The sequence below is a fragment of the Heteronotia binoei genome, chromosome 1, assembly GCF_032191835.1.
Source record: "Heteronotia binoei isolate CCM8104 ecotype False Entrance Well chromosome 1, APGP_CSIRO_Hbin_v1, whole genome shotgun sequence".
NCBI classification, from domain to species: Eukaryota; Metazoa; Chordata; class Lepidosauria; order Squamata; family Gekkonidae; genus Heteronotia; species Heteronotia binoei.
The window spans coordinates 138,624,444-138,637,245 of NC_083223.1; the positions used below are offsets into that span (position 1 = coordinate 138,624,444).

Genomic DNA, 12,802 nt, shown 5'->3' on the forward strand with positions numbered 1-12,802 from the left:
CATAATGACATGTATATCATATAAGACTGGATGTATGTATACAGTGAGGTGGATCTTACACCATCCTATTACTCCACTGAGCAAAGTTTATTAATTTACTACTGGCTCAAACATGAAGTCTTCCTCCAGTCTAAGGAGACTTCCTCCAACTTAAGCAGTTTCAGCATTAGAGGAAGAACCACCTAAGGTAGAAAATGGCTGCTTAGGAAATGATTAAATCCACCCAGTAGTTATAACTAATTATGCATCTGTAACTAATACATTTTAATTATATAAATGTGGAAAATTCTATCACTGTCAGAAAGAAAAGTAATACTATTGGAGTGCTAATGTTTGATTTGGTTACTTTGGCAATACACATCAAGTTTGTTCACTGAAGAATAAGGCAGACATAATTTAAATGTATTCTCTTAACATGATAAATTCAAGCTGCCCTTTAAAAAAAAAAAAAACGCCCAGCTCATGTGGAGATTATCAGCTCTCTGCATTTTGCTTTGAACAATCAATAGCTTACAAAAGTTAAAATGGGTGTAGGAAAAAATTAATTGAAAGGTTAATAATTCACAGTGTATGGTTGTGATTCACACGATGAATGTGGATTTTTAAAACTAAATAATTGGTTCCTTTTCCACCTCAAATCTTCCTGTCAAACCTTACTTTCCAATTTCTAGCTTTCCAGAGTTACAAAATACAATATTTTAAGCCTTTTAATTATGTAGTATCCCTTTTAGTAATCCAGCAACTGTAGGACAACTGCAATCATTAGACCTTTATGGCAAAAGGAACATGTATATGCAACAGACTTTCCATCAAGTCCTTTGGTTTCTAGAAGTTTGGAAACAGCACTTTTCTCTTGATTTCCTAAATAAAATGGAAAGCTATACGACTATTTGTTTAACACTAAGATCCCTTCCTGCTTCTCTGTGGGAGGATAATAGCTGACAAGATGGTTCATGCTCATGGTCCAGTACAAATCCAAAGAAGCTGTTCTTTTGTTCTGCTTTAGGCCACCATACATTAGGTCGCCTGCTTATCCCAGCCAGTCTGGGGCTGGCGGACGCCCCATGTTTTCTTCACAGCACCCCAACTATGGCAACACTCAGGCTCCCATGGTGCACCAGCCTGACCAGTACGGGTAGGTAGCCACATGAACTGGACTTGCTGTAGAATATTGACATTTTTTAAAATAAATGTTACATGCCCCTTGGCTACTAAAGGCACTCCAAATCAAAATACTTGCATCTGAAAAGTGATTTTCTTTTTGTTTTTACTAAGTAAATTTGATTTTTTTTAAATCTGCATGTCACCTGTACTGCATGGCTTGTGGCATGGCTCTATTTCCTTTATGCCTGAGAGGGAAATGAGGATCTTCATCAGCTGGAAATTGATTAAATCTTGTGTTTTTTTCAGCATCATTACTTGTTTTTCCTCCATTTTATGTCATTGTTGTATAGGTACCATAAAGCACTAATACTTTCACTGTGTTGTTACCACTACATCAAGCCTCTCCCACAGAGCACAACACTCCATTTTTGACAAGAGACTGATGTAACAGAAGTTAGCAATAACTGATAAAAGGTTCCATTGTATCAAAGTTTATACAGTGTATATGAAATGGGAGGGTCATACTTTCTAATCCCTCTGCCAAGGCAAATAAATGAATGTGAGACTTAAAATATCTACTGTGACTTAACTGCAAATATCATTTTTTCTAATTAGCCTTCATTTTATCCTATAATTTCTCAATCCATTTTTAAATGGATTTTGTGTGTGTGTGTGAGAGAGAGAGAACTACAAGGTTTTTAATTTTGGAACTTTCAATTCTGTTTCAATATAATAGAATTCCTTGTGTAGTAAGGTCCAACATTGTCCAACTGGGAAACCTAAGAACACAGGTATTATTTTATAAGGATATTTAAGGCTTGCTATTGCTTACATGGTATGTTGAAAAAACAAGAAAAAACTATTGGAATTCTAAACTATACGAACCGGCAGTTCCTTTGGCCTGTCTTATCATGCCATTCTAAGGAGAATTACATCCTTCTGACACGCTGAAATCAATAGGCTTAGAAGGGTATACTGTGCTTAGGATGGCACTGTTAAGGATTCTGAACATTTAAGTAATATCTCAGTCAGCCTTCAGGCGGGACTGAATCCAGTAACAACTCATATTCAGCTGAAATGGGTGAGTGGTGAACTTGCATTAATAGATTTTTTTTGTTTTATTTTTTATATAAATAAATGGTGTTTATGTCTGTAAAGTCAAACTGTAAATCACTGCTACTAGTGTGGGGAGTTTGAATTTGTCTTTTGCTAATCCACAGGAGCTGCTCTTACCAACTCAGGAGTCCTATTTAGACACAGAAAGCTACTTTAGCTTTGCCTTGCCATGTCACATTAAGCATCTGTGGAAAATGAATTTAAATGGCATGCATCAGAGAAAATGCACTTCTGCTAAGGCAGAAAATCAATGCTAGCTAACCAGAACTTGGGCAATCAAGATCTGAGATTTCAGTCAGTTATATCAACCTATGTTTAGTGTAGAATGCCACTCTCCTAATAAAATAAAATTAAGATTTTTGTTAAAAAGTTATACAACTGTCAGTACAGAGTATGTATTAGTATTAAGTTCAGCTTGATGGTCTGTGCTAGTGTGCCCTTTTATATTTCTAGATAGAATGCTGAAAAACTGAGGTCTAATTTTGCAAGCACAGCTCTTTTCCAAGGGGGTTGAGTAGCACCTTGGGAGCAAGCACCAGCCAGGGTTTCAGATCTGTCACTTGCAGGAATATTTTCTGCACGCAACTCTGTTTATGTATAAGATCAGAGAAAACCATGCCAAATAACTGTTTGCTGTTAATAAAATTGCATTCAGTACCGTAATTCTTTGGCAAATATTTTAAATGGTAGCAGATTTTTGCTTTTAATAAATAGAGTGGTAGAGTATGTTTATAATAAGAGCACTGCTTTAACTTCTGTAGAGGCAAACCAGTTAAAAGGCTTGCCTATCTTTTGAGTGCTTTGGTCATAGTGCCAAAGAGGAATTCCATTTCTAGGAAGCAGCAAATTACCTTGAAAAGGTAAGAGTTAAGTCTCTTTCTTTTTTTTCCCTCACCAAGACTTTCAGAAGCTGTATATTATGGATAAGGAGAATATGCTCACATGTGACAAATCTCTGCAATTACCATGGAAGGATACAGTGAGTGCACTATAAAAATGAAGAATGGCAATAACAAGGGAGCTTTAGACTGACTCAACTAGTTGGATATAAAGAACTAATAAAGGCAACAAATAAACTTGGGATTAAAGTTTTAAGGGGTTTCCAATTTGGAGTGTCCCTTGATGGTTGCCCAAGTTGACACAAATAGACTCTCACAGGCATTGCTGAGCAAACTCGTTGTTGCTTGTATCACTTCTAAAAGAAGCAGATTTGGTGATATGGCTTTTATAAGAGTAAGCAGTAAAAAGCATATCTCATTTGTTCCACTTCCCACCAAGGGGGTGTTCATTGAAAAGGAGAGAAGATATAACCTGCTGGCACAGGTTACCGCAGCCTATCCTAGGGCAAATGAATGAGCAGAAAGGCACATACACTACCTTAGTTCTCTTCCTCTTTGTTTATTTTAGGGTTTTGGAAAACAATTAAAGCCACAAAGAGAAGAATGAGAACTAAAAAATCCCTACATTTCTTTTTGCATATCCGAATACAAAGAGACTAAATGGAAGATTCATGCATTCAGATGCAATAGTGAAGATTGCTTGTTTGTTTTTTGTGAATAGAGCCCTACCAGATTTCCTAAGGAGTTGATTGAATTGCATTTTGGTATCATGGCCTTCTTGAGTACTTGCCTACATAAACAGCAGAAGATACTAAACGTGGCAGCAATTTTGGAATGTGTCATAGAATTGAAATTCAGTTTGAGTGTCGGGAGAAGGCTGAACAGAAGGCTGAGGTTATGTTACTTATAGCCCAAACTAGTCAAAATCATGTTGCATAGTATATATTGCATTAGAAGTTCATTTGATACATTTTCCATATTTTCATAGCCCTTTCTGCACTGACAGGGGAAATCAGCAGTAAAAGTTATCATATTATGGCTCTCAGAAGCAGAGGCTTCTGAGCAGAGGCTTACAAAAGGAGTTTTGTACCATTCAATGCTACCCTGAAAGTGATTCAGAAAATAGCTTTATATTTATTTTATTTAAAATGTTTATATCCTGCATTATTTTTTGGTCCAGCTCCCAGAACAGGTACCAGAACAACAACAAATTACTAGAGCAGAAAACACAATAAAACAATCTATCAGCAACATAAAAACAACACAGCCAGTTCTCCAGACCATCTGTCCTCCAACAAATGCCATTGGAAATAAAACCATTTTGAAAACCTTCTTGAATGCAGGAAGTGAAGGTGCCATTTACATCTACTCCAGCCAGCCACTTCAAAAGACAGGACCTACCACAGAAAAAGCCCACAACCTGTCTGTTGCCAAATAGTCTAGGCAGAGGCACCACAAGGAGAAGGCTGTCTGCTGGAGCCTGGGAATAGGGGTGTGCACCAAAAAACTTGGTATTTTTGGTTTCAGGTATATTGAAACCGAAAAATAGTGGAATTTTCCAATATTCCCAAATCTCAATATCAGTATGGTATTGGAATTCAGGAAATAATCTGGAATGGTGATTTTTTTTTCCTATTTGGATACTTTCTCCAGGTGGCAGTTTAGACACAGCTTGGAGTAGATGTTTAAAGGGACCAATCCCTTTGGACACCTTCTCGAAGCGGTGAGCAAACTTGCCACTTGGGGAGGGTGCTTACCCTTTTGGATGCCTTTTTCAAGTAGCAAGTGAACTTGCCATTTGGGAAGGGTGTTTAAAGGAACCAGTCCCTTTGGCACCTTCTCCAAGTGGCGAGTTTTCTCCTACAGTCCAGTTTAAACCAAACTGCAGGAGAAGGGAGGCCCAGGAGCTGCTGTGCTGTGTAGAGCACATTGCTCCATGCAGTATAGAAGATCTTGGCTGGGCTCGCTTTCTCCTGCAGCCTGGCTTAATTCTGGCTGCAGGAGAAGCAAGCCTCAGGAGCTGCTGTGCAACTGGGTACAATATGCTCCCAGCCACGCATAAGATCTTGTGCTCACTTTCTCCTGCAGCCCAGTTTAAACAGATACAGTATTTTGAGGATATTTTTCAGCTCGGTTTAGCGGAATGCACACCCCTACATGGGAGTATGCAGAAATACATGGTTTTAATCATGAGGGTCCCGGGCTTTAAAAGTAATAACCAGCACTTTGAATTTGGCCTAGAAGCAAATAGTGCAGTGAAGTTGTGGTACCATTTCAAACAGCTGTATTGCTGCTATATTGTTTTTCAGTTGAGCTTCCAAGACATCTTGAAAGGGTAATTCATGTAGAGTGTGTTATAGTAGTCCAATCTGGAGGCTATGGTAGTAGGGCTGCCAACCTCCCGTTCCGATCGGGGGTTTCCCCAGTTTGGAGGGCTTCTTCCCGCCCCAAGCCAGCTGCCCGGTGGGGGAAGCCACACCCCCAGTGGCCCCATGGGCCTAGACTGCACCTACGCCGAGCTGCAAATTTGCAGCTTGAGAAGCAAGTGCACTCAACGTGGGCTCTCTGGGAGACAGCGGGAGCTGCTTGCTCCTCCCTTTCCAAGCCTCGATTGGCACCTGAGCCCGGTGCTACCACCTGCCTTTCCACACCTCGGTGAGGACTTGGAAGGGCAGTAGTGCCGGGCACCTGCTCTCTCAGAGAGTGCGGGAGCCACTTGCTCCTGCCTTTCCAAGCCTTGATTCGGGCTTTGAAGGCCAGTCGAGCCCGGCACCCACCCCCTCAGGGAGAGCCAAGGCTGCTACCTTCTGCCTTTCCACACCTCGATGGGGGCTTGGAAGAGCAACAGCGCCAGGCATCCGCTCTCTCAGAACGAGGGAGCAGAGCCATTTGCTCCTGCCTTTCCAAGCTTCGATCGGGGCTTGGAAGGGCAGCTGAGCCCAGCGCCCGCTCTCTGAGAGACAAGGAGAGCTGCTATCTTCTGCCTTTCCAAGCCTCAATCAGGGTTTGGAAGGGTAGCCGAATCTGGCGATCGCTTTCTCAGAGAGGCAGAAACTGTTTGCTTCTGCCTTTCCAAGCCTTGATCGGGGCTTGGAAGGTCTGCAGCACCAACGCTTGTTTCCCTCCCAACCATTTAACGGAAGGTTCCTTTAAATGTTTGGGGAAACAGTGTGAGTGCGCAGCGCTGCGTTCTCAGCGTGATGACATCATTCTACATGACATTGTGTTGAGGGTAGCCCCGCCCCCTCCCGGAATGCCCCCCCCAAATTCCCCCGCTGGGGAATAGTTGAGACTTGGCAACCCTATATGGTAGTGTGGCTAGGATAGCAGCCTCTAAATAAGGGGCCAGCTGACAAGCTAGTTGAGGCAGTTCAATCGTTGTTAGAGGCTGACTGTTAGAAATACAACTTGCCAATTTTAAAATAGCTCAATTGACTGCCAGTTTAGTTTTGAGTTCAGGTGAAACTGCTAGTTATGACCTTTGATTCTTCAAGGCCCCTCTGAAGGGTATCTAAAGGATCGTCTCTCCTCCTATGTCCCTGTGCACCAACTATGGTCTTCAGACTGCCCCCTTTTATGTGTTGGTTCATTAAAAGTGACCCACCTGGCATCACTGAGGACCCATGCTGCGTCTGTGGTTACTCCTACTTTATGAAACAGGAATACCCAGAAAGAGAGTGAGGGCCATTCTTGGGAATTTTTAGAATAATCTGTGGAGCTGCTTTATTCTCCAGACTTTTAAAGAAGTGTAAGTTGCAACCATTTTAATGTATTTTATTGGATATTATTAAGATTTACTAAGTTTTATTGGTTGGGCGGTATTACTTTATGAAGTTTTAATTATATACTTACTTTAAGCAATTCCGCAGGGCCTGTAAGACAGTCCTCTTCCGGCAGGCCTATGACATTAACTGACAATGAAAACATCCTGGATGGAACAATATGTATTTATAGGCCGCCGGTTTTAATTATCCTATTTTATCCTGCTTTTTATTAACCTATAGTTTAATTGTATTTTAAATGTTTCAATCTGAAGTTGTCTAATTTATCATGTTGTAAGCCGCCCTGAGACACTTAGGTGAGAAGGGCGGGGTATAAATCTTAATATAAATAAATAAATAAATAAATAAATAAATAAATAAGCCATCTTGAGCCATGACGAAATGTGGAATGTAAACATTTTAATAAATAAAATTAAATACATCCAAAATGGGCAACAACACAGTTAAGACATCTAAAATTAAGGAATCATAAATGTAATAGTGAAGAAGTCAACACAATTAAAAACTTAAAGATATGCACCAGCACTTTGAACTGAACTCAGGACTAGATTGCCAACCCATGTAACAATCTAAAATTGAAATAATAGGAATGTAATGATCTGCTTGTGATAACAAATGAACCACTGCATTTTGAACTAATTGAAGTTTCCAAATTGTCTTCAAGGGAAGCTCCATGTACAGCTTGTTACAGTAATCCAACCCTGAATTTACTGTAACATAGATTAACATGGCCAGATCAACTAATTCCAAAAAGAGATAATTTATGGTCTAGATGCAGCTGGAAAAATGCATTCCAAGCTGCTGTACAAATCTGTTTTCTGAAAGAACAGCAATATCTAACAGAATTCCTAAACTTGTCACAGCATTTGAAGTCACCTCATCTAATATGGGGAGAACTAGCTTACCAACTACTAGCATCACCTCTCTCTTGCCTGGATGATTCCATTTGTCCTTCCTGAGCCATTTTACTATAGCCTCCAGGCAGTGGCCAGAACAGAAGCTGATGCATCTGGTGACTTATTTAAAGAGGTGTTAGCAGCATTTTGATGACATCCAACTTCAAAGCTACAAAGTAGCTCGATTAAAAGTGTAACACTGATAGTAAAAAAGCACAGGGGACAACATCAAGGCCTGTGTATTACCCTAAAACAAGTCCCAGGCCACAGACTCTATGACCAAGAATGATTTTCTACATCAAATCCAATAAAAAAGACTAAAGTATTTCAAAGCTGTCATTCTATTTTATGGGTTCTTTAACAATAGTGAGTGATCAGTTGCATTAAAGGCTGCAGAAACACCCTGCAACACCAATAAAGAGGTATTATCTCTACCCAAATGTCAATAGAACTACCAATGTTTTCTCTGTCCCAAAACCATGGTGGAAGCCAGTTTAAAAGAGGTCAAGGGCAGCTGTGGCATCCAAGAAACCCTGAAGTTGTTCAGCTCCCCCTGTCCATCACCTTTCTTAAAACTGATTTGTTAAAAACTAGCCTGTAATTGGGCATACAGTTAAGGCTTTTCTCGCAATTTCATCTTTAAGATGCTGTAGAAAACTCCTCCAATAGGGAAGCTCTAAGTTTTCACTAGCTGAACAAAGCAGGAGTCAAGTGTACCTTTAAGACCAACCGAGTTTTATTCAGAACGTAAGCTTTCATGTGCTCTCTAAGCACACTTCATCAGACGAGGGGATCAGGTATTGTGGGCTGAAATACATGCAGTTTGTTGATTAAGAGGGCAAACTGGCTGTGATCACACGGTAAAACAGTGTGGCTTGGCCATTTGGTCTGGAAAGCCATAAAAGGTAATAAAGTTTCTTACCAGTTTGTATTTCTGCAAATCTAGGTAAATCACAAAAGGACATGTATTTCCTAGTTGTAGTCCACCTAATTTACTTATCAGCATCAATCTATACATTATAAACATCATTCTAGTCTGCTATTAGAAAACAAGAATACATAAAATGAAAATGGGTTAAGTATATGTAAGGAGATAAATAGCCAATATCCCTTGAGTATGTCAATATAAAACATTATTCTGATACACTATTATAAAAGAGCTGTGGATGTATAGCTATACTCACGGAGAGTGGGTTTAGCATATGTAATGAGATAAAAAACCAATATCCTTGTTCAGTTTTGGGGACGTGTTTGTTCTAAGTTCTAGGGCCCTGTCAAAATTGGTCAAGGAGAAATAACTGAAAATATCTATTAAAAAGGACCAGGCGGTGATTCTGTGCATGACCCATTGACAAATTGGCAATCAGGTCAGATCTGATCTGAGATATTTTGCTGACAGGAAAACATTCTGAAGTATCACAGCTAATATTCAATTTCCAATCAATTTGGAACTTATACTACAGAGTCATTAGATACTGAATTACTATATATAATATATATTACTATATATAATATACAGTAGAAAAGGGTGAGTCCAGTAGCTCTTTAAAGACTAACAAATGTTGTGGTAGGGTATGAGCTTTCGTGAGTCACTGCTCAATTCTTCAGATACTATATAACAGGGATGGCCAAACTGTGGCTCCGGAGCCACATGTGGCTTTTTCACACATATAGTGTGGCTCTCGAAGCCCCCACCAACCCTGTTGGCCAACTTTGAGAAAGCATTTGTCTCTATAAATCACTTCTCAAAGCCAGCAGCAGCTTGGAGAATGAATTTTAAATTAAAGTTGCTTTCTTTCCACCTCTCTCTCCCTCCCCCATCTATTTTTCTTCCATCTTGTCCTGTCCTGTGGCTCTCAAACATCTGATGTTGATGCTTGTGGCTCTCAAACAAATGCTGTTTATTTTATGTGGCTGTTACATTCAGACCTGGCCCAAGGGCACATGGCACCCCAGGCAGCCTTGATGGCCGCCGCACCATGCCCCGCCCCCTTTGCAGTGCCTCCCCCTCCCAGTACACCGCCAGCTAACCACGACACCTCCAGTTTGGTCTACTGGTTAAGTGTGCGGACTCTTGTCTGGGAGAACCGGGTTTGATTCCCCACTCCTCCTCTTGCACCTACTGGAATGGCCTTGGGTCAGCCATAGCTCTGGCAGAGGTTGTCCTTGAAAGGGCAGCTGATGTGAGACTCTTCTCAGCCCCATCCACCTCACAGGGTGTCTGTTGTGGGGGAGGAAGATAAAGGAGATTGTGAGCCACTCTGAGTGGAGGGCAGAATATAAATCCAATGTCTTCTCCTTCTTCCCTCCCTCCCACCCTCCCAATTTTAATGTCCGGGGAACCGGCGACAAAATGCCGGGTCACAGTGCTTTTTCAAGGCGCCCCCCTTCTCCGCCAATCAGCTGATAGACAGTAAAAGCCACAAGGAGGCCAGCGTCTCCTATGCCAGCCTTCTGGCACTCTCAGGGCATTCAGCGCTGGGGCAGTGGCGCCAGGAAAAACCAGCAAGCGGCTGAAAAAGCGGCCGCCGCTTCCTTCCCACTTTCTTCCCACATGATCCAGGGAGGAAGTGGGGAGGAAGCAGTGGTTGCTGGTTTTTCAACGGCTTGCTGGTTTTTCCTGCTGCCACCGCCCCAGCACTGGACATCCCAAGAGCGCTAGAAGGCTGGCATAGGAGATGCCAGCCTCCCCGCAGCTTTTCCCGCCAATCAGCTGTTTGGTGGTGGAGGGGGTGCCTTGAAAGAGCCCCGGGAGACAGCATTTCGCCACCAGTTCCCCAAGCATTAAAAATTGGGTGGGAGGGAGGGGGAAGCAGGCAGGCAACTAGGGATTTCCCAAGGGTGCGGAGCAGGGGCCGATTTTGCAAGCAAGTTTGGCCACCCCTGCTATATAACTACCATTACCATCTCAACTGAAAAGCATATGACAATGTAAAAATCTTTAAGCATTTAGATATTTAACTGAGTTTGAGCTGATTTTCTCCATTTTCAGTCAGAGCTTTCAGACATGACGAAAGACCTCCAAAGAGCATGAGCAGCTTGCATTGGAAAGTAATTCCTGCAGATTTTGCCGTCTATTCTGGCCTCTGCTTACTGTATGAACCTGCAGGGAGCAGGCATGAACTGAAGGGCTGAAAATTGTCTATCTAGTGTGCTATCTGAGAGCCATTTGCTCTCATACTAAAAGTTGTAATGCTGTCAAGGGGATTTCCCTGCAGAAGCTACCAAGCAATTGCCTTCTCTGCCACAGAAGGTGGTACAGAATTACTTGGTGATATTGGTGTCCTTCATACGTGATAAAGTTATTTTCTAATCTACAGATGCCTGAGTCTTATTATGAAGTAATACTAAAAAATTGTGAGAAAAGAGTATTGTAATTCAGAACTAATATTACTTCCAATTCCCTTGTTAAATTTAGAGGAGTGCTATAGCTCCTTAGAAAGTAAGATATTTGTACACTGTGAGAAGGAGCTGATTTTTGGCATTTGGTACCAATGTGAGATGCCTTTTCAGAGGGTAAAAAGGTAAAGGTCGCATCATGATGTTTTCACGGCAGACTTTTTACGGGGTAGTTTGCCAGGTAATTCAATCCCCAATGTCCAAATAGAAGCAGCATTGGCTTCTCTAGATCAAAGCCTCAGTGTTTCATTGTAACAGGAACTCTCATGGGCAAGATCCATTTCTTAGGTGTGTTAGCCTCCAATATATGTAATGTAATCCAATATACGTAATATATGTACAGATGCCTGCTGCCTTCTCAGACTTCAGTCTGATGCACGCTTACTTGTAATGAAAGCCTGTTGAAATGTGGGACTTGCTTTTGTCAGTTCAGCTAATGCACTTGATAAAATAGGTATTGACTTGATCATGTTTAGTATATCTATATATTCCATTCACTTCAGGTTTCTGGATAGCTTAGGGTGGTGTACCCCTTCTGTATACAATCCAGTGACCAAAAAAGTTTCATGGCATGGCACATTCAAAGTACCCTGTAACTTTCTGTTTTGGTGAAATTTAATTTAAGTGATAAAAGCCATGTAGCACATTTTTTTCTGTTTTCCTCCACTGTAAATCCAGAATAACTGTTGTCCTTAGCATATAGGAGTTCAGAATATTGATTCTTTTATTGTTGTAAACTGTATGGGTCTGAATGTATATAACATTTTATATACAGCTGAGTCCTTCATGAGCATTTTCCAGTGCTGTCTCTGTATTTGTAATTCATATTTCATATTGCTAGTGCCAGCAAAGCTCTTCTCCATATTTCCTCCAGAGCCTTGAGCATGCAAGGCTGCTGATGGACTAGAAGCTCCTGGCAAGAAGATAGAATTAATGTTCATTGTGCATTAATGTGTCAGAGAAGAAATGGGGCAAAAGATTTCAGAAGTCAAATGCTCGAGTAAATTGTTTAAAATTTGGGGGTTCTAGATTTTCCTGTAATGAGTTTAAATAGTAACTTGGAGCATACTGAACTGCAACAGTTTTGTATGTAAGTTTAACCATTGTGATCTTAAAAGCTCAGGTGGAAATTAGGAATTTTTTTCAAGTACACTTGTGACATGTTAATCTTATATAAAGAGGGTTGAAACTTTCCTGCATTGGAGTTTGGGGTTTCTCTCTGCTTTTAGCCTTTCCTCAGAGCAGAGATATGATCCTTCTCTATTTGCAACTGCCATGCATAACAAAAAGATGAATAGTCATGTCTGAATATGTGTGCAAGTCAGGACATGTATAGATGTAAGTCTAATGAGTCTGTAGATGCCTTCCAATACACTAAGCTAAGGTGGTGTGTGTGTGGTAAGGGGTAGATTTGGACAGATTTCAGCTGTTATGTTTAAAATTACACCTTACCACAGAACTGAATTTAGAATTTAGTGTCGTCCCGTATAGCATTATTATGAAACTTCTTCTGCTGGTAATAGAAGACATAAAACCAGACACAGTATCTAGTGCCTGTAATGTTAAAGTGTTTTTTTCCCATGCACTGAACTCTCATCTTGAAATTCCCAAATTTTGGATTCTGCAGGAATCCAGCAAATAAAACAAACATATCCCAATAGCATTG

At 40.8% G+C, this 12,802-nt stretch overlaps 1 protein-coding gene across 10 annotated transcripts in view; it reads left to right on the forward strand.

Moving 5' to 3' along the window:
• Window positions 1-12,802, forward strand: part of ARID1B (AT-rich interaction domain 1B) — a 670,312-nt gene that overhangs the window by 545,748 nt on the left and 111,762 nt on the right. For 6 of the 10 annotated variants that reach the window (XM_060241209.1, XM_060241219.1, XM_060241263.1 and 3 more), the window contains one exon: window positions 1,007-1,135. The exons of the other annotated variants lie outside the window; for them this stretch is intronic. In XM_060241209.1, the coding sequence (XP_060097192.1) occupies window positions 1,007-1,135 (129 nt within the window). The remainder of the gene's footprint in view (window positions 1-1,006; window positions 1,136-12,802) is intronic. 10 annotated transcript variants of the gene reach the window in all.